Source organism: Callospermophilus lateralis, chromosome 2 (assembly GCF_048772815.1).
Source record: "Callospermophilus lateralis isolate mCalLat2 chromosome 2, mCalLat2.hap1, whole genome shotgun sequence".
In the NCBI taxonomy this organism is placed as follows: Eukaryota; Metazoa; Chordata; class Mammalia; order Rodentia; family Sciuridae; genus Callospermophilus; species Callospermophilus lateralis.
The window spans coordinates 38343991-38370769 of NC_135306.1; the positions used below are offsets into that span (position 1 = coordinate 38343991).

The 26779-nt window shown below is 37.1% G+C and overlaps 1 protein-coding gene across 1 annotated transcript; it reads left to right on the forward strand.

Annotated features, from left to right (window-relative positions):
* Nucleotides 1-2571: 2571 nt before the first annotated feature.
* Nucleotides 2572-26283, forward strand: Smu1 (SMU1 DNA replication regulator and spliceosomal factor). Its single transcript, XM_076845916.2, has 12 exons — nt 2572-2679; nt 6921-7131; nt 9716-9868; nt 11431-11541; nt 14227-14355; nt 15771-15890; nt 18613-18729; nt 19335-19462; nt 20377-20503; nt 22560-22727; nt 25005-25157; nt 25779-26283. Exons 1-12 carry the CDS (start codon nt 2654-2656, stop codon nt 25875-25877), a joined length of 1542 nt encoding a protein of 513 aa, XP_076702031.1. The 5' UTR covers nt 2572-2653; the 3' UTR covers nt 25878-26283.
* Nucleotides 26284-26779: the final 496 nt, after the last annotated feature.

Genomic DNA, 26779 nt, shown 5'->3' on the forward strand with positions numbered 1-26779 from the left:
ACTTCTTTAATCCAGGAGACCAAGGGATCTCTCTCCTCTCTCTCTCTTCTTAATAACTAGTTAAAACATCTAGAACCAGGGTTTCCAATGGTAGCTTTTCTGTGGCTGTCCTGCCCTCTGCTGGCTTAAGAAGGTGAACTGCCGATAATGGACTTCTGGGAAGGGTCAGCTTTCTGGAAAAGTGGGGACATGAGTAGGATTTCCCTCAGTGTTACTATGGGCAGTTTGTTCTAGAAATCATGTCCAGAAATCTCTGACTTAGTCTCTGAGAATGGGATGGGAAGATTCCTGGGGAATACAACTGTCTGGTTTAGAGGTTAGAATTGTCTCTCTGTGTGTGCCTGTTTGAGATTTTTTTGTCCATATATGGATGAGGGAAGTATAAGAGACCTCACTTGTCTAGTGTTAAAAATAAAGTTCCCTAGACAAAGGGTTCTTTAGAAATTGGCAAAGTTTATCAACTTGCTAACAAAAGATCAACAAAGTAACAAAAGCTATGCTTCTAGGTCTGGAAAGAGATGGAAATTGATTACCTAGTTTGGATACTTATATAAAAAACGAGTTTAGGGGTAACAACCCTTCCCTAACTAGGAAAATTGCAGTTTCAGGGATGGATATGTGGCTGAATTTCAGCGTGCTGCTTTAGTGTATGGTAGGCCTGTGATTCAATCCCCAGTATCACACGCAAAAAAGCAAAGAGTGCAGTTTCATTATATATGATAACAAAAACATCATAATCCAATCCAACTTCTCAGAGGAAAAATAGATGAAGAAAGCAGGGGCACAGGGGCACTAACTGTCAATCAGAGATTAAAAATTCAATACATCAACAATGCTTTGTGTTGCATGCCTATTTATTACACCAGCTACTCCAAAGGCAGAAGCAGAAGGATTGCAAGTTCGAAGCCAACCTGGGCAACTTAGTAGACCCTGTCTCAAAATAAAAAATAAAAAGGGTTGGGATATAGTTCAGTGGATACAGTAACTGTAGGTTCAATCCTTACTACCTTACAAAAAATTAAATTAAATTTAAAAAAATTCAAAACATTTAAGAAGCAAAGCAGTAACATTTCATGTCTTAAGGTTGATGTCCATGATCTGACACGGATGCATAAACCACAGGCACAGCAGTAAATAACAAGTTCTGACATGAAATAAAGTACTAGGCACTAGAGATTGTCTCAAGCAGCAAGCAAGGTAAACAGAATACAGTTCCAGCCCCAAATCCCTGCAGTTTATATCCTTTCATCTTTCTTCTTCTCTTCCTCCTTCCCTTTTCTACCCTCTTTTTGTTTGGAGGTCCTGGGAGACCAAGGGATGTCTCTCCTCTCTCTCTCTTCTTAATAACTAGTTAAGACATCTAGAACCTAGGTTTCCAATGGTTCTAGATGTCTTAACTAGTAATCCAGTGAATGGGGAAGCTAAGGCAGGAGGATCACAAGTTTGAGATGATTCTCAGCAAGTCAGCAAGACCCTGACTCAAAATAATAATAATAATAAAATAAAAATAAAAATTAAAAGAGTTGGAAATGTAGTTCAGTGGTAAAGCACCCCTGGTTTAAATCCCCAGTACTGAGAAAAATAAGGTGAGGTTGATGGTAAATAAAGGACAATGTGAAAAGTGTACAGTGAAAACCCTCTGGGTTTGATAACCAGAACCATAGAGAGGAAGAGGGAGAGGGGGAGGGGGAGAGGGAGAGAGAGAGAGAGACACATACACACAGACAGACAGATAGACATAGAGACAGAGATACTACAAAGAAAAAAGTTGTGTGGCAGATACAACTTCAGATAAGAGTGAAATTGTATAGGAACTCCCCAAATAAGTTCTTTCTTTCTTTTTTAACTTTTTAGTTGTAGGTGAACACAATACCTTTATTTTATTTTTATGTGGTGCTGAGGATCCAACCTAGTGCCTCATGTGTGCTAGACAAGCACTCCACCACTGAGCCACACCCAGCCCCAAGTTATTTATTTAAATACGTAATTGCACAACATAGATTCATCATTGTTTTAAGCAGTTTTTAAAATATGCATCAATATTTAAAAATAGTCTTTATTTATGAAATTCATTGATATCTCTACATTTTGTTACTACGGATTTAATAATGTATTATTTAAAGTTTATTAAAAGGAGTCTCAAATCTCTTTACATATTTGCTTAGTTTTCTAATAACTGTTCCACTGCGGTGCAACCCTTTTAAAGTAAGTACCTAGTTGGAAATAAAATACGATAAGACGTGGGTATGTAAACCTCAAACATCTCTTAGGTTAATTAAATTGTTTTGGTTTGTCCTTTTTTTTTTTTTTTTTAAACTCAAATCCTTCTAGGAATGCTCTATAGTGTTCTATTGGTTTAAAATGTACTAATTTCCTAATCAGGTATTTTGAATTCAGTCCCATCTTTAATTCTAATCAATTAATTGCATCAAATGAAAGCAAAATTTCCCACCCAAAGCTTCTAAGGGAAGTCTTTGTCGACCAGAGGCCCCGCCCCCCCGCAACCACGCCCCGCCTTCCGCTCATACCACTTCCCCCAGGGCGGGCGTCCGACACCCAGCGGAAGTGACGTAAGCCAGCCGCCGGAGGTGTCGGTGTGTTGCGCGACTGGGCCTTGGAGTGGAGTGGGGCCTGCTCCTGGGAATTTACCACTATGTCGATCGAAATCGAGTCTTCGGAGTGAGTCCTGCTGTGGCTGATGTTCGCGGCGTGGCAGGGACCGGGGAGTTAATGGTGGGAGTGGGGTGGAGGTTACTCATGGGGAGGCGTGCGAGGGACTAAGGAATGAAGGGCTGTTTCCTTAACCACAGAGAAGCTTCTTGGATACAGCTGTCTCAGAGGTGGGCCCACAGGAAGGAAGCAACTAGACACACGAAGCCCAAAGCCCCACGGGAGGCGGCGCGGGGCTGAGAAAAGGCACACTTTGCAGACTTGGTTTTAATCTTTGCTTTTCTTTGCTTAACACTTACCTCCCAGTATTGGTGTTTGCTGCCTCCTTGCAACCCTTGGACTGTAAGGTGTCTATGGGCTTCTTTTCCTTGTAGTCCTAGTGCTTAGCACTCTCAGTTACTGCTTTACGAATGAATGAACAACTAGCCCTTTTTATCAGATTCAGTCTGGCGCTGAATTTTGGTTTGTCTGCGAGTTCTGCATAGTCAAAAAGAAGAGACAGAATCTGGAGATTGGCCTGAACAATGATAGTTGGTGGGGGAGCGAGGCGGGGAAATGGTGAGTGACTGAAATTGTGGACATTTCCAGGACTTCACCTTCCACCTGTCCTTGCGAAAACTTACAAATTAAATTAGCAGACATAACATTTGTGTTCCGAGTGTAAGGGAGAGGACGTATCCTGAAAGCCTGCATAGGCAGAAGGGAGTTTTACATTCAATAAACATTAAAATTTATTATGTTCAGTTCAAGATGCTGTAAGTACAGTAGTGAACAAAATAGACAAAAATCCCTGCCTTTATAGAATGCACATTTTGAATGGGGAAGTCAAACAATAAATGCAATAAGGTAACATAGTAGTAAATATTGTGGAGAAAAATAAAGCAAAGAAGAATGATAAGGCATGCTGGAGATTAAAACTAAGTCAGGGTAAGAGCTGGAAAGGACTGCATGCTTTTGGGCTTGAAAGATAGCTGTAACAGCCACTCTTCCAGCCTGGAGGACCCTGCTATAGCAGCACTGGCTGCTGCTTGTTCTTTTTTTTTTTTTTTAATTTTACTCTAAGCTTTCTTTAAATGTGTTTTTTTTTTTTTTTAAGAGAGAGAGAGAATTTTAATATTTATTTATTTATTTATTTATTTTTCCGCTGACACAACATCTTTGTTTGTATGTGGTGCCGAGGATCCAACCGGGCCACACGCATGCCAGGCGAGTGCGCTACCACTTGAGCCACATCCCCAGCCCTGCTGCTTGTTCTTATCAATAATACATACTATTTAGTAAATACTTTCTGTGCTGAGCATGCTATAACTAGTTTAGTCAATTCTTCTATCAACACTCCAAGACAGGCCTTTTTCTTAACAGATGAGGAAACAGGTCACAGTAAATGACAGAATTCTGATTAAAATCCCAGGCTATCTCCAAAACTTAACTCTCTATTACATTGTGTTTGAAGGTAGTGAATTTGATTTCTGCAGGGGGAAGTATGAGGTCTTTGTGGGGAGGGGAAGAATGCAAAGTAGAAGTCAGTGGAATTGTGCTAAGGAAGATAGTCCCATATTATAATATATATTTTTTCATATTAGAATATTGGAGGTGTAGCCCTGTGTACTTTGTGAAAGAGCCATGAGGGGGAAAAAAAAAAGACTTTTGCAGGTAACAGTACTTGGCTCATTTCTGCATGAGTTTTTTTTTTTTTTTTTTTTAAAGCCCTTTTTAAAAAAAATATATATTTTTAGTTGTAGTTGGACACAATATCTTTATTTTATTTATTTATTTTTTTATGTGACGCTGAGGATCCAACCGAGCACCTTGCATGTGCTAGGTAAGCGCTTTACCTCTGAGTCACACCCCAGCCCCTCTGCCTGAGTTTTTAAAAAGAGAGTGTTTGCTTTTCCAAGAGGGATATATGCTCAAGAGCTATACTGCCAATTTGGATCCTCATTTTTCCAGTTATTATCTCTGTTATTCAGTCAAATCCTCCAATGTAAATTGGGGATAATAGTGATATCTGTGTCAGAGGGTTGGGATATATATTTTTTTATATTGGTATATATTAAATATTTAGACTAGTGGGTTTCATTGTGGCATGCATATAGACAATACATGCATCTAACATAATTTTGGGGTGCTGGGATTATGCCTCAGTGCTAGAGTGCTTGCCTGGCATGTGTCAGGCACTGGGTTCGATCCTCAGCACCACATAAAAATGAATAAATAAAATAAAGATATTGTGTCTGTCTACAACTAAAAAATATTTTTAAAACAAAAATGTAACTTGACCAATTTCATTCCCCAGTACCTCTCTTTGTCATAGGGTTTTTTGAGGAGTAAATGAATATATCTAAAATGGTTTAGAGCAGTACCTGTTAGAGAGTAAATACAGACTATTGGTTATTGTATTATTATTATTTATTTTCTGGGAAAGGGAATTGATTAAATTCCAATCTGAAGTCTTTACAGCCAGGACATTCTGGCCCTTTATACTAGTGCTGTCCAATACAGATACAGTGGGAGCCACATGCTTACTTTAAAGAAAGAGAAGGAAAACAATGTATCAACACTATTCAGTGATTCCCTCTACCCCTTGCTGGGGACCAAGCTATATTCCCTGCCCTTTAAAAATTTTTGTACTATAAGTAACTGTATTTAATTAAAAACAAATATAAAATACTTATAAGTTATTTCTGTCATATATTGGCAGTGATTACTTATTCTTTTTTTGGAGGTGGGGAGGGTTACCAGGATTGAGCCCAGGGGCTCTTAACCATGAGCCACATCCCCAGCCCCCCAACCCCCTTTTTGTATTTGTAGATGGACAGAATGCCTTTTATTTGTTTATTTAAAAATATATTTTTTTTGTAGTTGTGTATGGAAAGCATACATTTATTTTATTTGCTTATCTTTATGTGGTGCTAAGGATGGAACCCAGTCCTTCACACATGCTAGGCAAGCACTCTGCCACTGAGCTATAGCCCCAGCCCCCTAACCCTTTATATTTTGTTACAGAGTCTCGCCAAGTTGTTTAGGGCCTCACTGAGTTGCTGAGTTGGTTTTGAACTTGCGATCCTCCTACCTCAGCCTCCCAAGGTTCTGGGATTATGGGTGTGTGCTATGGCGCCCACCTTCTTATTCTTTTAATATGCAGAAATTGTCTTGGTCCTCTTTTTCTTGGGAAATTGGTTCCATGATGTTTTTATTTCACTTGTCTTGAAGATTTGGTAATAAAAGCTGTGTTATTTTTGCAAATGTGTAGCTTTATTTATACATACAGTATGACTGTACTTATTTAGATGTACTTAAGAAATAATTTCAGATTATTTAGATGATAATCATTTAGATGAGTTTCTATCTATGATTAACATAGGTTTAAAATATATCATGACGGGCTGGGGTTGTGGCTCAGCGGTAGAGAGCTTACTTAGCATGCACGAGGACCTGGGGTCGATCCTGAGCACCGCATAAAAATAAATAAAATAAAGATATTAAAAAATATATATCATGAGGCCTAGCATGGTGGTACATGCTTGTAGACCCAGTGACTTGAGGCAGGAGGATTCTAGGTTTGAGGCTGGGCACCTTAGCAATACTTTGTCTCAAAATAAAAATGAAAAAGCTCTGGGAATGTAGCTCAGTGATTTGGTGCCTCTGGATTCAATTCCCAATACTAGAAAAAGAATTTTTTTTTTCACAAAAAGTGTGCAATAATTATAATGATAAGAATTAATAAGACAGTGGGTTCTGACCTAGGAAATAAGAGTCACATTGATACCAACTCCCTTTTTGACTGTGAGACATTTGGCAAATGATTTCTCCTCTTTGAATTCCAGTTCTCCTTACTCTAGGATGTGGGGCAGGGTTGGGGAGGGGTCCTTTGGAACTAAGATTCTGTGATTTTGTTTTTTTTTTTGGTTTTGAGGATGAAACTCAGGTGTGCTCTACCACTGAGCTACATCTCTGGCCCTTTTAAATTTTTTTTCTTTTTGTATTATTTTGAGATAGGGTCTCGCTAAGGCCAAGGCTGACTTTGATCTTGAGGTCCTCCTGCCTTAGCCTCTCGAGTTGCTGCAACACAGGCATGTGCCACCACACTTAGCTGATTCTACAATTTTTTGGAAATTTTATTCACATGATAAAGAGATCGAAAGTAGATAAAGGAGGACCGTTAAGTAGAGAAATAAGTTGGGGTAGGCTTTACTTTTTTGCTTCTGGTGAGTGAGGATTCCTGAACTGAATGACTTGCTTTCTTTCAGTGTGATCCGTCTAATCATGCAGTACCTGAAGGAGAACAGTTTACATCGGGCATTGGCCACCTTACAGGAGGAGACTACTGTGTCTCTGAATACTGTGGACAGCATTGAGAGTTTTGTGGCTGACATTAACAGTGGTCATTGGGATACTGTTCTACAGGCTATACAGTCCTTGAAGTTGCCAGACAAAACCCTTATTGACCTTTATGAACAGGTAAGAGTGATGATGCTGCTGATCCCCATGTATTGGTTTGTTGTGGGATGGCCCCCTGTCTTTCAAGTATAAGCATTCATTCCTTTAAACACTATAGGGCTATAACTGCCTGTAAAACTTACACTTCAAGGCTTGACAGTGTCTTTCTTTCTTGAAAAACCCAAGATTTTCCAAAATTGAAATTCTTCCCTTTTTTTGGTTTTGTTTGTGATACTTGTAATTGAATCTAGGGTCTCACATGTGCTAGGCAAACACTCTCACTGACCTATATACCGGTCCCTTTAACTTTTTTTTTTTTTTTTTTTTAATTTTGAGATAGAGACTCACTACTTGCCTATTTGGCCTTGAATTTGCCATCTTCCTCCTTTAGCATCCCAGGTGGCTGAGATTATAGATGTGTGCCACTGTGCAATCTGAAATTATTTCTTAAGTTATCATTAAATGAATTATTAAATGAACTATTCTGATACCAACTGCTGTACTGTGGCTTAATTCTGTCCTAACACCTGTAATTAACACAGACTCCATAAGTTAAATGCTGATTCTACAATTTTTTGGAAGTTTTTCTCACATGATAAAGAGATGGAAAGTTGATAAAGGAGGACCATTAAGTAGAGAAATAAGCTGGGGTAGGCTTTACTTTTAGGCTTCTGGAGAGTGAGAATTCCTGAACTGAATGACTTGCTTTCTTTCTTCACAGGGTTGTCCTCACTTCAGATACTAGCTACACTTTGGGAGTCTTCAGGCCACCCATGCTTTTGATGAAATGGCTGTAAATTTGAGGGTTCTTTTGACACGGTCAGGCTTGATAATTCACTAGAACTAAGAAAAACTCTATACTTAATGATTATAGTTTTATCATTAAGGATACAGATAAGAAGCAGCTGAATGAAGAGACCTTTAGTGCAAAGTCTGAGGGGGTTCTGATTGTATAGCTTTTGTGCTATCCCTGTGGAATTGGGGCATACCACCAACCTGGCATGTCAGTGTGTTCACCAAGCAGGAGATTCCATTGAATTATTTATTGGGGCTTCACTATGTGGAAATGATTGATAATTAAGTCTCCAGCCCCAGTTTTCAGTACTCCTTGTCTCCAGAGGTTGGGTAGGCTCAAAGTCTTAAACCTTCTAGTTACATGGTTGGTCTTTCTGGTAACTGGTCCCTATCCTGAACCACTGCCTTAGCACAAACTCCAATGTGATTCAAGAAGCCATGAGCTGGTGTGGTGGCGCACACCTGTGATCCCAGTGGCTTGGGAGGCTGAGGCAGGAGGATCTTGAGTTCAAAGCCAGCATGGTTCTGAGCAACTCAATGAGACCCTGTCTCTAAATAAAATACAAAATAGGGCTGGGGGTGTGGCTCAGTGGTGGTTGAGTGCTCCTGAATTCAGTCCCTGGTACTGTCTCTCCCTGTGCCCCCCCAAAGGACCCTATGAGTAACAAAGATACTCCAGTCACTGGCAAAATGCCAAGGATTTTAAGCTAGGATCCTAGGACAAAAATCAAATTATTACATATTAAGAACACACAAGGGTTAGGGTTGCAGCTCAGTAGTGGAGCGCTTGCCTAGCATGTGTGAAGTTTGATCCTCAGCACCATGTAAAATAAAGGTATTATGTCCATCTGCCACCAAAAAGAATAGAAAAGAAAAAGAAAATACACAAGCAGCTGGATGTAGTGGTGCATGCCTTTAATCCCAAAGACTTGGGGGAGGCTGAGGCAAGAGGTTTACGAGTTTGATGCCAGCCACATTAATTTAGTGAGACGCTGTCTCAAAATAAAATAGGACTGGGGATATAACTCGGTGATAAAGTACCCCTGGGTTCAATCCCTAGTACCAACAAACAAATCCCAAAACAAAAATGCACCAAAAAAAAAAAAAAAAAAAAAAAATCTTACAAAATAAGAATTGACAAGAAGGAAATAACCATTAGTTTTTTGTTGTGTAGGAAAACAGAAAAACAGAACAGAATGGATTTTCTGGAAATAAGATTATAGTATTGTTTGAAATAAAAATAGAATAATTGATTTGTTTCTTTATAATTCACATAAGTTCAGTAATTCCCCAAAGAAAGTTTTAGTAACTGGAGAAAGTTTCTCTGGAGCCCATGGAGGTATTCCTACCTTTAGTTTGCTTTCTTTTCTTTTTTATGGTACTTTTCTTTTTTCTGCCTCTGAGTTATATCCCCAGACCTTTTTATTTTGAGATGGTCTTGCTGAGTTGCCCAAGCTGGCCTTGACCTTGAAATGGTCATGCCTCAGCCTCCTGAATCACTGGGATTACAGGTATGCACCACCATAAACTTGCCCACCTTAATTTTTTTTTTTTTTTTAGTATATATACTATGAGCAAGAAGGCTGAGAAGAGATTAGCAGATAAAAATGAAAGGTGAAGTTTGAAGAATTGAAGTTGTTATTTATAGTTATTTTAATTGTCCACTAAAAACTACTAATGAAAAGGAAAAGGGGCATTTCCCAGTATTGGATATCATTTGGGCAGGCTGGGTATGTGGGAGAAATTTAATTGGGGAATTGAAATATTTATAACAATGTGTTGAAACATCCATTTTCTTTCCATTATCCAGGTTGTTCTGGAATTGATAGAGCTCCGTGAATTGGGTGCTGCTAGGTCACTTTTGAGACAGACTGACCCCATGATCATGTTAAAACAAACACAGCCAGAGCGGTATATTCATCTGGAGAACCTCTTGGCAAGGTCTTATTTTGATCCTCGTGAGGTATGACTGTGGTAATGAAAATAAATTTGTTAACTGAAAATATAAAATATGCAATAATGTGGTCTTTTATTTTTAATAATTTATTAGACACTTTGTGGTTTTGATTTAATTTTTGAGAATGATGCTTTTCAGTTTATATGTTGACTGAAAAATGTGCATATGTTAAGTTCAGTTTTCTGAGTACTTGAGGGTCTTTTCTGTGTACACATCATCATTTTTGAGGATTGTGTGTTGGTTAGTAAAGAAACAACACAATTAGCCAGGTAAGGTGGTAAATACCTGTAATCCCAGCTGCATGGGAGGCTGAGGCTTGAGGATTGCAAGTTCAAGTTGTCAACCACATCAACGTAGTGAGTTCCTGTCTCAAAATAAAAGTAAAAAGGCCCTGTCTCAAAATAAAAAACAAAAAGGTAGAGCACCTCTGGGTTCTATCCCCCATACATAAATAAATAAATTTTAAAAATGAATTTCATAAAAACACAAAAAAGGAGCAAAAAATTTTGTTCTGATGTCATTTCCACATTAGCCCAAGTACTTATCTGGCCCTGAAATGCTGCCAGACTGATGGATGTTTACTGAACATTTGTGTCCCTTGCCCCTGACAGTTGCAGTTTACGTCTAGCCTCTTCCATTCTCAGAAAGCTTGTGCTTTTGCCTTTGAGCTGATTATGTCTTTTTTTTTTTTTTTTTTTTGGTAGTGGTGATTGAATCTGGAAGTGCTTTACACTGAATGACATCCTCAGCCCCTTTATTTTTTATTTTGAGGTAGGGTCTTGCTGAGTTGCTTAGGTGCTCACTAAATTGCTGAGACTGGCCTTGAACTTGTGATCGTCCTGCCTCAGCCACTCAGTTGCTGTGATTAAGGCATGCACCATCACACCCAGCATAAATATCTTATTCTTCTAAAACATTTTTTACTTATGTAGGGATGTGTGTGACAAATACCCCTAACCTTCCATAGAGGATTGTCAAAAGGAAGAATTTAATAGGTACTGGATAATAGAAAATTAAAGTAAGCTTACAGAAACTATGAAAATGAAAGAAAGGAGTTTTTTGACTACCAGGACAGAATTTATGTTAGGGAAGTGGTGAAATGCTTCTGAGCTAGGTGTTGTTAGATTAAAGTAAATTTCTAAAGAATATAAAAAAGGGCTGAGGGTATAGCTCGGTGGTAGAGTGCTTGCTTGACATATGCAAGGCCCTGGGTTCAATCCTATGTACTGAAAAAAAAAAATTCTTGACCCTGAAAAGTTTTAAAAATTGTTAAAACATCTCTTGCTCTGACATGGTTTATCTGGACTCTTTTTTCAGAAATAACAGTGTGGATTATTTGACATCTTCAGTTCTCTTAGCTCAAACTTTTGAAATGCAAATGGGCAGAATTAGGAAGCCATTAAAAAAAAAAAACAAACTAAATTGGTTTAATTAATTCTCTGTTTACCTGGGTAGTTTCTTTTCATGTTTCCCTTTTTGAATGTTTTTGCTTGTTTCTTTGTTTTAAATAAGCACATTCGTGTCTTCTTGTTTCTTGGTAATAATGCCACCTCTTCTCCTTTTTTTAGGCATATCCAGATGGAAGTAGCAAAGAGAAGAGAAGAGCAGCAATTGCCCAGGCCTTAGCTGGGGAAGTTAGTGTGGTGCCTCCATCTCGTCTCATGGCATTGCTGGGACAGGTAATTAAATACCCATAGAAATGAAATTACTGTGAACTTCTCATACTGTTTCCTGTATGTAAGATATATGTCTGAGCTAAAGAAATCAGACACCATAAGAATTGGGCACTACTTGGCATTTGCAGGTAAATGGATGGAGTTGGAGAATATCATGCTAAGTGAAGTAAGCAATCCCAAAAAACCAAAGGCTGAATGTTCTCCCTGATTAGTGGATGCTGATCCATAATGGGGGTGTGGGGGGTGGCATGGGAAGAATGGAAGAACTCTGATTGGGCAAAGGGGAGGGAGAGGAGGGAAGGGGACATGGGGATAGGAAAGATGGTGAAATGAGAATCATTACCTTAGGTAGGTACATGTATGACTGCACATATGGTGCAACTCTATATTGTATACTACCAGAGAAATGAGAAGCTGTGCTCCATTTGTGTGTCAGCAGCTGTGTTAGGCCACCTTTCCCCTTCCTGGGAGAGGCAATGTCATTTAGTGGTTAAGAACATAAACTCTGGGCTGGGATAAAAAAATAAAAAGCTCTAGTGTCAGAATTCATGTGACCATAGGTTGAACATATTATCCTGTCTGGGATATCTTTGATGATTCTGTTGATCAATATGCCAAGGTATCAGGTGCAAGTGAGAACTGTACTGGGGAAATTGGAATAAATGGTCACTCTGGGTAGAATCCAAGCTCACTCACCAGCTATGTGGTCTTGGCGAGTCACAGCTATTCTGATCTCATTCTTTGTGGTGGTGTAGTAAAAATTAAATGAGATAATGCTCTTGAAGTACTTCATATGTTGCCTGGCACCTAATAAATAGTAAATGTTAGCTGCTGGTGATGATTTTTTTTAATAGTAGTAGTGGTATTTTTAACATTAAATATTAATGCATATTAAGGTAGGATCTTTAGATCAGCCAGATGGTAATCATTGTTGAGGACTTATGGCTTATTAGCATTGTTGTTATTATAAAACGACCTAGAATAATAGATGTTTTACAGATAGCAAAGATCACCAGTGAATAGGGATAAAAATAGCTTCTTTGTGCTAAATCTGCATTTTGAAAGGACCAAAAATCTTATCACTTATATGGAGTGATTTTTTTCTTTTTCGGATATGAGTATATGGTGCTGGGAATTGAATTACAGACCTTGCCCATGCTAGGCAAGTACTTTGCCACTGAGCTACACCCCTACCCTAGGCTTGTGTTGATTTTGAGGTTCAGAGTTAGGCTTGTTTTTCCTCTTTAATTAATTGACACAAAAAATTATGCATACTTATGGGGTAACTTGTGATATTTAGATACATGTATACGTTGTATGATGTTCAAATCAGGGTAAACATATCTATCTCTTCAAGTACTTGCTGTTTCTTTATGGTGAAAACATTTAAACTCCTAGCTTTTCTTTTCCTTTTTAAAATTTCTTCTTTTGTGATGCTGGGGATAGAATCCTGGGGCATGTGATCCCTGGAGCTATATCTATAGCTCCCCAGCTCTATTTGTTTTGTTTTGTTTTGTTTGTTTGAGATAGGGTTTTCCTAAGTGGCCAAGGCTAGTCTGGCTTCAAACTTTGGATTCCTCTGCTTCAGTCTCCAAGACACTGGAATTATGGGTGTGTGCCACCACATCTGACTTTTTTTTTAAAAAAAAATATTTATTTTTTAGTTATAGTGGGACACAATACCTTTGTTTTATTTATTCATTTTTATGTGGTGCTGAGGATCAAACCCAGGGCCTTGCACGTGCTAGGCGAGTGCTCTACCACTGAGCCACAACCGCCCCCCCAGCCCCACACTTCTTGTAGCATTTTTTAAATATAGAGCAAATTACGATTATCTGTATTCACCCACAGTTAATAGAACATGGGAACTTCTTGTGTCTAGGTTTTTTGGTGCTGGGGATCAAACCTGTGACTTTGAGCATGCTAAACAAACATTCTACCACTGAGCTGCATCCCTAGCCCTACATCAAGAATCTTAACCATTCGTGTTCTGTTTTTTGGATTCAGAAATTTTTCTTCTAGAAATATACTCAGTTGGGAAATATACTCTGTCTTATATCCAGAGATGTTCAGTGCAGCATTATTTAGATGAGAAAAAAGTTGGAAGCAGGGCTGGGGTTGTGGCTCAGTGGTAGAGTGCTTGCCTCACATGTGTGAGGCACTGGGTTTGATCCTCAACACCACATAAAAAAACAAAGTTTTTTGGAAAGAAAACAAAGTTGGAAGCAGTGTAAATGTCCACTAATATATTGATTAAGTAAACCCTGAAACATCCACTAGACAGGGTATCACACAGGTATAACAATCCAGTGACAGTTATGTCATAGTGTGATCTGATGATAGCTGAAAACAAGAGAATATAAAATTAACTGTTGCTGTTATTAAATATTTGGAACTTTGGGAAGTTTCTGTTTTCCCAATTTTGTTTATAATAAAAGAGTTGCTCATGTAAGGAAAGTAGGTATTGAATTGATGGACTTGTTGGTTCTTAGAGTGCCCTCCCAGCCTGTGTTCTTAGACACACTGAAAAGCACAGTTTATGTTGTGTTTGGATGGCCAAAGACTGCTGGGGTCTGGAAGACTCAGTTTCCTCTGGACCTCATCACTACAGGCTTGGTTTTTATCTGAGCTTTCATGCCCAGACTTTAAAAGCACCTAAGTGGATTGCTGAACTTTCTTTTTTCATAGGCACTAAAGTGGCAGCAGCACCAGGGGTTGCTTCCTCCTGGTATGACCATAGATTTGTTTCGTGGCAAAGCAGCTGTCAAAGATGTGGAAGAGGAAAAGTTTCCTACACAGCTGAGCAGGCATATTAAGGTAAGATCTTTAGATCAGCCAGGTGGTAATCATTTGTAGAGTACTTATGGCTCAGCTAAACCCTATGTCAGGAGCTTGGTACTGGGGAGGTGAACTCAATCTTCTACTCTGACAGCACTCAAGTTTACTTTTCATGTTCATTGAGGTACTGCTTTATCTTAGTAGCGGCATAGTTCAGAAGTGTAACCAAGTGGACATATTGGTATAATATTTGACATCTGGCCCATCATCTGCCTTTGCATTTCTTCTCATGAAACCTGCATTTGGAAGAATGGTTTATTCCTTGTTTAAGCCTGGGACAAACTGAACTTTCTGTATACTTGTCTTATTAAATATTTGTGTTTTTGCCTGGTGCCTGTCAGGCAAAGTGCCAGTTGTGGAGTTATAAAGTGGACTTATGTCTAATTCTGATTCTTTTTTGTGTGTGTGTGTGTGGTGCTGGGGATTGAACTCCAGGCCTCATACATGATAGGCAAGTGCTCTACCACTGAACTTCATCTGAGTCCTTATTTTAAAATTTTAATCTGGTACTTTTCTAGGAAAAAGCATAATCAAGTAATTGCTGCAGTTCCCAGAATTATAAATATATGTTACCTTAGCATTTCCTTTATATTACATTTTCTCTCTGGGTTTTTGCTCAAAAACTTATTATTTCTTTTATTATGAATCAACATGGTTTTACATTGAAATTGATTTAAAAATATTTTATATTCTTCAAATCTTTCACTTTGGTTTAGCATTTTGAATTTGTCTTTTCTGGATTATATGTTCTAATTTATATGTAGCATATTTTTGAGGAGCACCTGTATCTAACTTGACTGAAACCTTCAGACAAATATAAATCCATTATAATTATGCCTCTAGATCAAGGTTTTCTGGTTTAAATACTTTATTTTTGGCATTGAAAATGAAGTCTACAGTAGAGCTTTTCTCTGTTCTTCCCATCTGTCTAATGTTCTGTAATTAGTCCTCAATTTGATGAGAAACACATTATCACATGATTAAATGAAGGTTATGAAACAGTGATGGGAAGTTTGTTTGCAAAGTAGTATAGGAAAATATGTTTTTTTATTTTGGAAATAAGAGGTTTTTCTCCAGATGCACAGGAACATATTAGGTCATAGTAAGTTGAATGTGAGAGATATACTAAAGAAGCTGATCTAGCAAAAACTATGGTCTGAATTAACAAGATTATTTGTTCTAAATACCCTGTTAAAATAGTTTTTTCCTTTTTCTTTCAAAATAGCAATCTCATAATTAGAAACCTGTCTATCAGCTCCCTCTGTTCAGGTATAGATACTTCCCTCTAGTATTCCTTAATATGGACCAGCTATGATTATATGCAAGGTTAAAATGGGAATTATTTTTTAAGTTCACTAGATAAAAATGCGTGTTTTATGTTTCATTTGAAACAGTTTGGTCAGAAATCACATGTGGAGTGTGCTCGATTTTCTCCAGATGGTCAGTATCTGGTCACTGGGTCTGTTGATGGATTCATTGAAGTATGGAACTTTACTACTGGAAAAATCAGAAAGGTAAAGTATTTTAAATATGTAAACTAATTTTTCTAGTTGAAGAGTTACTGATTTTGAATTATCTATGCCTTATTTCTAATTATCTATGTGTTTTTCCTCAGGCTGATTATTTTCTTTTTCTTTCTTTTTTTAAAAAATATTTATTTACTTGTAAATGAAAACACAGTATCTTTATTTATTTTTGTGTGGTGCTGAGGATTGAACCCAGTGTCTTACACATGTGAGGCAAGTACTTTACCACTGAGCTACAGCCCAGACTGATTATTTCTAAGACATAGATTATTTGAAGAAGGTTCTGTATGTAATGCATGTGTAGTACTTTAGTGATTTAAAATCCTTTTGAAGTTTTTTTGCTTTTATTTTTGTAGTGCTTGGGGATTAAACCTAGGACCTCAAACCTCCTAGACAATTACTGTACCACTGAGCTATATCCCCAGCCCTTATTCTTTTGATACAAGTTCTTGCTAAATTGCTAGGCTGGCCTGGAACTTGTAGTTGTCCTCCCTTAGCCTCCCTAGTAGCTGGGATTACAAGCCACACAATAATTTTAATTAAACTGTAAATTTATTATTAACAAAAGGGAGGACCTGTGTTAGCTATAGTTGCTTACCTATTATTTTTATAATTTTTATATATACATTTAAATAAATTGACTTGTTACATATATAATGTGTATGTGTGTGAGTATATATATACACACACACACATATATGTAAAATTATTATTTTTGCTATGCTAAGAATTTAACCTAGGGCTTCATACATGGTAGGCAAGCACTCTACCACTAAATGACATCCCCAGCCCAAAACTTATATTTTAAATGGGTAATATGTTCATCTGATAACACATTCAAAAAAACAGAATAAGTTTATTTAAGAGTTTTATTCCCATCCATGCCCCTTAACCAGTCAGTTTTCTTTGGACCAGGCAGGGTTTCCAGTTCCTGGTGTAACCTTCCCAGAATATTCTATATTTGTGCAAGCAGTTACTTAATATATTTCCTTTTCCATTTTTAAAAAATACAGATGGTAGTATATATATATATACATACATACTGTGTTATGCCGCTTACTTTTCCCTTTATAGTATATCTTGCAGATAATTGCTGGTATTATATTTCATTGCATGGATTGAACCATATTTAAGATTGTTTTCAGTTTGACATAATATTTTTTAAAATATTTTTTGATGTGATTTTTAAAAAATATACCTTTATTTATTTATTTATGTGGTGCTGAGGATCGAACCCAGTGCCCCGCGTATGCTAGGCAGTGCTCTACCGCTGAGTCGCAATCCAGCCCCAATTTAATGTAATTCTGTTTCTCTTATTATGAATCAACATGGTTTTACATGTGAAAAGCTACCAGTGTTTCTTATTCTGTGAAGTCTGTTAATATCCTTTGCTCATTTTTCTGTTGGACATTTTTAAAATTGATTTGTAGGAGTCCTGTGTATTGAGGAACTCAGAATATGCATTGCAAATATTTTGGCTTTATATTTTAATTTTGCTTATGGTTTTGTTTTACAGATTAAATTTTTCCATCTTTTCTCCTACAAGTTCTTCTAGTATTTTTATGATTTATATTTAGTGTTTGACTTATTGGAGGAATTTGTTAAGGATAAAATTGGTATAAATCCAACTTAATGTTTTTCTCAAATAGCTATTTATTGACTTTTATCCTTTGATTTATTTTATTTTACTTTATTAATAGTTATTTTTTAGAAGTAGTTGGACACAATACCTTCATTTTGTTTATTTATTTTTATGTGGCACTGGGGATCAAACCCAAGACCTCACACATACTAGCTGAGCACTCTACCGCTGAGCCACAATCCCAACCCCTATTCATTGATTTAAAATGTCTTTAACATAGAGTTCTAAGTTCTACTCCATAGGTAGTGGATTTGTGAGTGATTTTCACTTTGTACTTTACATAGAAGTTTGCCTTTTTTTTTTTTTCTTTTCCATGAAGCAGTCTTACTTTATAGTTAGAAAAAACAGCAATTAAAAAAAGGATATTTCTGTTGAACAATAAAATATGATAAAAGAAGCATCCCAAATAACACTTTGGAGGAAAATATTAGTTTTCTTTTTCATGTCATTATTCAAAGTAGTAAATTCAGGTTTATTAAAGATATAAAATATGAAACTATAGAGTAATTTTGCCTTGAAAAGATTAGTAAACAGACTAGGGTATTTTGTTGGCTTTTTTTTTTTTTAATAGTGGAGGGTATTGGGCTGGGGATGTAGCTCAAGCGGTAGCGCGCTCGCCTGGCATGTGTGTGGCCCAGGTTCGATCCTCAGCACCACATACAAACAAAGATGTTGTATCCGCCAAAAACTGAAAAATAAATATTAAAAATTTGAAAAAAAAAAAAAAAGAGTGGAGGGTCTTGCTATGTTTCAGGCTGATGTAGAACTCCTGGGCTCAAGCAGTCCTCCTGCCTCAGCTTCCTGAGTAGCTGGGACTACAGGTGTGTATCACCAAACCTGGCTTATGTTGGCATTTTTTACAGTATTAGTTTGTATTGTGTAAAACTATTTATTCCCGGCAGTATCAGTTGTTCATTAGAAATGCACACACAGCACTGTTATCTGCTTTGGAGGATTAGAGTGGATGCGTTTCATTTTCCTGTTTCTAGTGAGTTTCTAGAGACCCAGGTCTACTGGGATCTTGGCTTCTATGTTATTTTGATAACTACTATCTATCATTTCCCTTAGGATCTTAAGTACCAGGCCCAAGATAACTTCATGATGATGGATGATGCTGTTCTCTGCATGTGTTTCAGTAGAGATACAGAAATGTTAGCAACTGGAGCCCAAGATGGAAAAATCAAGGTATGGATTAGTGACACAAGCTCTTATATATATGTAGACATTTTGAGACTTTTGTAATGGGGTAATGCCCTACACATTATATTCAGCAACTTATACAGCATTAACTTTATGCTAATCACTTTATTTTTTGTTTAATCCTAATAATAACTCTTCTTGGGGTGGTTCAGTGCTTAAGGTCACACAGTAGATGAGTGATAGCTTTAGGACTTTAGTCCTAACCTGTTCATGCCTTTTGGTCATACCACTCTATTTTACTGTGTATGATATATTGTATTTGATTTTTTTCTAGTGGATGGTGGATGGCCAGCTGTGGTTTGTATTTAATTGCTAGTAATACACCCTGTCCTAGATAAAAATACAGAAATGATCTCTACTAAGTGGATTTAGAGTCTAAATTTTTGTTTAAATAATTTATAAGGAGAGAGTTTCAAGTTACAAAGGATTCAGTTATCATTGTATTACAAGAGCCAAACATATCATATTCAGCTATTAGCATGCATTTTTAATGTTGTTTTAGTACATTAGTGAACATTGCATCTTGCTTGGCTCTGTGGGCTATGATGGGGTATTATTTACAACTTTTTTTATTCTTTTTTAAAATAAAGGTCTGGAAGATTCAGAGTGGACAGTGTCTAAGGAGATTTGAAAGGGCACACAGTAAAGGTGTTACTTGTCTGAGTTTTTCTAAGGATAGCAGTCAAATCCTTAGTGCCTCTTTTGACCAGACAATTAGGTAAGTAAGAATCCCAAAACTACCTTTGCTTTGGTTTGATGTGATGAGGTTCCAGAGGAGACTTCATTAGTATGGGATGATAGGGAAAGTTAGGGCATGAGAGCCTTCTTTTGCCCAAAATACAGGTAACATAATAGTATTCATAGTAGTATTCTTCTGTCAATTTGAGTTCTTCCCTTCAATCCCCAGAAGAGAGTTTTGAAAGGGTGTCTAAGTGTTTGACTTTTTTTTAATAACACAGAAGTCAAGACCCTAGTGGTCCTCGGTCTCTAGAAACAGGAAAATGAAACGCATCCACTCTAATCCTCCAAAGCAGATAACAGTGCTGTGTGTACATTTCTAGTGTACACAGTTGATACTGCCGGGAATAAATAATTTTACACAATACAAACTAATATTGTAAAAGTTGCCAACATAAGCCAGGTTTGGTGGTACAAATCTGTAGTCCCAGGAAGCTGAGGCAGGAGGACTGCTTGAGCCTAGGAGTTCTACATCAGCCTGGAACATAGCAAGACCCTCTACTCTTTGTGGGGGAAGGAAAAAAAAAGCTAACACTCTAAGGGTGTTTCATGTTTCTCAAAGTGTGGTCTGTGGACCCACCTGCATCATCACTTTAGTGAGCCAAGGCCTATTACAAATAGATTCCTGGGACCCGAGTTTTTAGAGGTCTAACCCTGAACAGAAGCTTGTGGTATCATTACATTTTCCCCTAGTCTCTGTGTAATTTGTTTTGGTTTTGTTTCATGATTTGAGTTCATGAAAATTATACCATATACATAGTTGCATAGCTCTCTTTCTTCACTTAATATTATAAGTTTCTATAGTTCATCTGAAATGCATTCAACACTTACTTGGCCCCAACCATAAAATATAGAATATTAATTTTTCTTTACATTTTCTTTTATTGGTGATAGAATTCATGGTTTAAAGTCTGGGAAAACCCTGAAGGAATTTCGTGGCCATTCCTCCTTTGTTAATGAAGCAACATTTACACAAGATGGACATTATATTATTAGTGCATCCTCTGATGGCACTGTAAAGGTTAAGTATTTGCTACTGGTTCATTTTGTCATGTTATAATTTATTTATTTTTAAAAATCTTTGTCCTTTGAGAAGATTGCAGTGGTGATAATGTTGATGATGGTGGAGTAAATCTCTTTACTAGCTGTTTTAGTCAGAACCACAGTTGAGTCTGAGCCAGGAGTAATATTCTGTGGGTAATCCTTATTGGCATGAGGAGCCTAAATCTCATATCTATAGTCCAAACAGATTTTATCATATGTAGAGAAAGAGGAAATATGTGGACTTGCGTGATTTTGCATTCACAGGTACAGCTGTTGAATCTGTCATGCTGTAATATGGCCCATCCCTACCATTCAAATGCACAAGACTCAATAGCCAAATGTATAGATCGCTTTTTGTTACACAGCTTTATCCTACACCAGGCCACCACATTTAGTGTCTACCTTACAGCATTTTTAGAGGACTAGGGGAGGTATAGAGTAGAGCTAAACTCCTTCTTACATACTTATCCACTGCTGTTAGCTCTCAGCTGAAAGTAATCGAGCTCTAGTATCTTAAAAGATTTAAAGAGATGGCCTTTTTTACAGGAAAAGATGAAAAACTGAAGTAGAAAATTCTAGAGATTTGAGATACTCCTTTATATTCTGGACTTACTGCTCTTAAATTGCCTTATATAAGTGAGTGCTTTGTTGGTAGAAGATTTTTAACAAAAGCACTTATATGTCAGACTACCTTCTGAAATAGTTTGTTCTTGTTTGAGAATTGAACAAGAGACTTGAAGATAGGTCTACTCTCCCTTGGGATGGATGGGGAAACATACAACTCTCAGTGCTTTAGTTATGGGATTTGCCCCCTTTGTGCTCTGCTTATGGTCCTCACAAAAAATTTGTAAATGCCATTGTGAGGTGGCTTGTCTATGCCTCTTTGTTTTGTGGTCTTTCCCCTTAGGTCAGTAGTGATTGGGGTAAAGCATTTCATTGACTTTTTGAACAGAAAAGCCTTAGAACTCTTGCTCCCTTAATTGTTCATTTTTGCTTTAGGCATCTGAGCTTCAGAGAGAAGACTGGGACAAGTGATGGTACACTGAAGCAACTAGGGGGACTATGTCCCTTCTGTTTTGGATATTATTAAACAGATGTGTTGTGCCACACTCTGTGTTAGTCACAGAGGAAACGTGACACAAATGTGCTTTAGAGGCTTTTATACCTCATTAAGTGAATGATGTTGGGACAGTGCCATGCATTCTTGGTACTCCTGTAAGCACATTACAGATTTCTGGGTTGTCCGATTTAACTCCTTCAGTTCTTAAGAGCCTGGAAGGACGAGGTAAAACCTTGTTGGCTGAGTGGCTCCCTCTTCATGGATCTGTGTGTTTTCTAACATTGTGACTTCTGTTTGGTCATTCTCAATACAATTCTATGTGTTAGAATCATTTTTTGAAAGTTGAAACTTTATAAAAAGGCCCATACCTGTGCCTCATCCCAGACCTACTGTGAATTTTGGGATAGGATCCCAAGCTCACGATCCCCTTTGTTTTATTTATTTATATATAATATACATATATATAATTTAAAAAAAATTGTAGTTGGACACAATATGCTTTATTTATTTATTTAGTTTTATGTGGTGCTGAGGTTCGAATCTTGTGCCTCACATGTGCTAGGCAAGTGCTCTACCGCTGAGCCACAATCCCAGTCCATCCCCTTTGGGTTTTGATATCCGAAGGTAGCTTCTGGTTGTTTATGACATAGCAATGTTGATACATAGCATAAATTCAAAAATACGTGGCTCTGTTAGCTAAGAAAAATTTGTAAGGAAAGATCATCAGTCGGGGTTTTTTTATAACTTAATTTGTAACTTTCATTTTGTTTATGCCAGTTGATTAACAAAGATGAGTGCTTACTGTATGTATACGTGGCATTGCTGGATATTTGTATAAAAATCATAAAAAACCATTTTCTTAGTGAATTTTACTCACTTTTAGAACATAATTCTTGATTTTGTAAGCCATAAAACTTTAGAAATTCTTACACTAAAAAAAGTTTATGCTTTAATTTAAATTTTTGTGTGGTAGATCTGGAATATGAAGACTACAGAATGTTCAAATACCTTTAAATCCCTGGGAAGCACTGCAGGGACAGACATTACTGTCAACAGTGTGATCCTGCTTCCTAAAAATCCAGAGCATTTTGTGGTATGCAACAGATCAAACACAGTGGTCATCATGAACATGCAAGGGCAGGTGAGTACTCAGAAAGTACCTGTGCACAGAACTCAGTTCTGGCCCTCCCCGTAACCAAATAAGGGCTCACCACTTGATAAACCGCATAAGGGGTATTTATTTTTCAGACACTTAAACTATAGCTCTACAAAATTTCTCTGGTGTTTCAAAAATTATTTCCTTCCCTCAGGATATTTGCATATTATGCTGTTTCTTTTTCTTCCTTTGGATAAATGAGTCTTTGATCTTTCTTTAAGCCTCATTTAGAATGTCAAGGAAGACTAAGATAACAATCTTTGTCTCCATTAGGGAGATGCAGTGTGGTGTGGATTACCAACTCAGGACATTTCCTAGCTACCACATGAGCTAAAGTAGAACACCAATACTGAGAGAAAGACAACAATGTTCTCCTATTGTTTATTTCCAACCAGGACATCTATGAGGTTCTAAAGGAATCTCACTTTTTGTGGACTATGAGGTAGCATTAGGGGCATTAGATACATCAAGGTTACTTTTTCAGGTATTTTTTGTGGAGAGTGTAATATCTGTGTCTAGATTCATGTTTTTGCGTGTATTTAGTTGTTCCCGTACCACTTGTTGAAAAGGCTATCTTTGTCACGCATGGTGACACATGCCTACATAATCTCAGTGATGTGGGAAGCTGAGACAGGAGGATCATAAGCTTAAGATCAGCTTTAGCAATTTAGCAAGACCCTCAGAAACTTAAAATTAAAAGGGATGTAGCTCAGTGGTAAAAGCATCCCTGGATTCGGTCCCTAAAACCAAAAAAAGATCTTTTTTCCTTTTTCATAAAGGAGCTTTTGTGCCTTTCTGAAAAATCATTAAACTGTATTTATGTGACCCTACTTCTGGACTCCGATCTGTTCCATTGATCTATTTTTCTATTCTGTTGTCAGTGCCATACTGTTTTGATAACTGAAGCTTTATAATAAGTCTTGAGGTTGGGTAGTGCCAGTCAACTTTGTTCTCCTCCTTCAATACTGAATTGGGCTATTCTGGATCTTTTGACTATTCCATTTAAACTTTAGAATCGGTTTCTCATTATCTACAATAATTTGTTGGGATTTTGATTGGGATTGTATTGAATTTATATATTAAGTTGGGAAGATATCTTGACCATATTATGTTCCTATTCATGGAATATTTCTGTTTAGTTCTTTGATATCTTTCATCAGTCTTATAGTTTTCCTCATATAATCATGTTTTTTTTTTTTTTTTTTTAAGTATTTTTTGGTTGTCAGTGGATCTTTTATTTATTTATGTGCAGTGCTAAGGGTCGAACCCACGGCCTCACACATGCCAGGCAAGCACTCTACCACTGAGCCACGACTCCAGCTCACTGCATTTTGTTTTATATATATCTAAGTATTTCCTATTTTTTATATCTAAGTATATCTAAGTATTTCCTATTTTTGTTTTCGTGCTAATATAAATGGTATTGCATAAGTTCAAACCCTAACTAACCTCCTGGCAACCACTAATCTGTTTTTATTATAATGTATTTTGCATATGGTACATAAATAAAATCACAGCATATACTTAGCCTTTTGAGGTTGGTTTCTCTTTTGAAATTGATTTATGATGATTTTAATGTTGCAGAACATAGACTAAGTAAAGTGTTGGACAGTTCCATCCTGCATGAGGAAAGCAACACATTTTGTTAGAGGATGTTGGAGAACATAAGTCTAAAGCATTGAGAACTAGTGTTATACTGATTTTTAAAATTGTTCTGTGGTAATGAATTTGCTTCAGGGTAATATGGTCAGTAGACCAAAGATCAGGATCTGTGACATGGCTGTATAAATTTGAAGTTTATGTTTGTCACTTACTTTATAGGTAGCTTATCCAATGAATATTTCCCAGGTAAGAAGATTTAGCACATGATGAATAGAATTGGAGCTCTAATTATAAATGATGGTTTACCAAGGGGCAAACTAATAATGTAAAAATATTAGTTTAGTTTTGTCATATTTAGTGCTATTGTGATGGCACATGCCTATAATCCCAACTACTCAGGAGGCTAAGGCAGGAGGATTAAAAGTTTGAGGGCAGCCTCTGCAATTTGGTAGGACTTGTTGTCTCAAACAAGTAAAAGACTGAAGATATAGCTCATTGATATAGCTAGAGTGTCCCTGGATTCAATCCCGAGAACTGTAAGTTATTTCAAAATGTCATTTAAAAAATGTTTAGAATGCTATCCATGGGTGAGCTGCTGCTGATTTAATGTTTTTCTTTTTCTCTTCATTGTTGTCTTTTTGGGATATGGGTGTGCTCTAGATTGTCAGAAGCTTCAGCTCTGGTAAAAGAGAAGGTGGTGACTTTGTTTGCTGTGCCCTCTCTCCCCGTGGTGAATGGATCTACTGTGTGGGGGAGGACTTTGTGCTGTACTGTTTTAGCACAGTGACTGGCAAACTGGAGAGAACCTTGACAGTGAGTATTACTTGATCAGAAGAAATTATGATAATCTTGTCTTTCTAAACTTAGAAGTACACACCATTTCCACACTCTGCTATCATTGTGAACCTCAGTATAAAAAATGTAATGGGGGCATTTTTACACTAAATAAAATTAAACGTCTATAAATGTGTGGCATTGCCCCTTTTATCAAGTCAAGTCATTCCTTTAGTGACAACCCTGCCTCGCCCCCCAAATTTCAGGTGGAGAGAATGAGAGCATACAAAGAGAAGGAAAGGTATACATAGTTTTTTCTTGTGGAACCCTTTTGAAGGCACATTATTTGTGTATTATATTAATTAAATTGATTAGGAAGTTTTTGAAATTTCTAACTCTCATGATATTAAAGTCAGTACAAAAAGTAATGCCAGCTACTGTAACAGTCTTCAAATCTCAGGGGTTTAACATAATAAAAGTTTATTATAACACAATGTAATGTGAGTTGGATAGCTCTTCTCTGTCTTCCAGTTGTGCCATTTGCAATATGTGACTTCTCAGGATCACTCTTCCATCCCACCCACCCCAGCTCTAGAAGCCTGTAAAGAGTGATTTGTTAAGAGATCTGCATACCCTAATCTGTGCTTTAACTTGTTCCAGGTTCACGAGAAGGATGTGATTGGTATTGCACATCACCCTCATCAGAACCTGATTGCTACCTATAGTGAAGATGGACTCCTAAAGCTCTGGAAACCCTAATTCAGCTTTTCAGAAACTAGCTTGAAAGCATGTGTTTAAGTGAGGATGTATTCATGTGTTGCTCTTTTGCTTCTTTAGGCCAGCTTTTCTAAGCAAAGAAAATGTCTGAGTTAGCCATGGAAATAATTTTGTGAAAATTCTTGCTGAAGTAGCAGTTACCCTTTCTAAAAAATATTTTTAAGGTATTAGTTTATCTGCTTCTAACTGGGGCATTTACTTAATGTTTTCATTTATCTTCTTTCTGGAGAGTGAAAATGATATTTCTAGGAAAAAAATGTACCCCTTTGATTATTTGAAATGCTGATTAAAATGTGCCCCTCCCATCTTAAAACTTGTAAATAAGTATCCCCATATTCAATAGCTTTTTTTTTTTTAAAGATGTTAATAAACTTTACACCTTTCTGGAGATCTTGTAAATAAGTGCTCATGTACTTAACATATTTACTTAGGATCAAAAGATGGGGGTGGGTGTCAGGGTGGGAGGAATTAATTGTTATCCTCGAATCTCAAGTCCAGCATGTTCTTGGGATAGGAGGATAGACTGGTCTGAGTGAGAAAGGTCAGTTGATGGCATAAGGTCTCAGTTTAGTTATGTTCTCATCTGCCCATTTTTGGCTGGCCTTCTTACACATTCAGACCAACTCTAGGGAATATTGTCTCCATCTTCTGGATGGAGCTAGCTGTAGGATCAGTTTTGAGAATTCAAAGTCTTGTCATCTCTTTTTTGTGGAGGAAGGTCTAGCATTGAAAATGTGCTGTTTTTAAGAAAACCTAAGATCTAAGACTTACAGAAATCTCTTGCAGTGTGCCTCTTTACCAGTTAGCTAAAGTAATGCATTTACTCTTGAAAAAACAATTTTACATATGGATACCTTTTTTGTTTCAAATATAGGAAACTTCAT

Excerpts from the sequence above, each read along its gene's own strand:
- Smu1 (XM_076845916.2), top strand. The coding sequence starts at position 2,654 with ATGTCGATCGAAATCGAGTCTTCGGA. Across the intron at positions 7,132-9,715 it reads TTATTGACCTTTATGAACAG|GTTGTTCTGGAATTGATAGA; the intron begins GTAAGAGTGATG and ends TCCATTATCCAG. Across the intron at positions 18,730-19,334 it reads CCCAAGATGGAAAAATCAAG|GTCTGGAAGATTCAGAGTGG; the intron begins GTATGGATTAGT and ends TTTAAAATAAAG.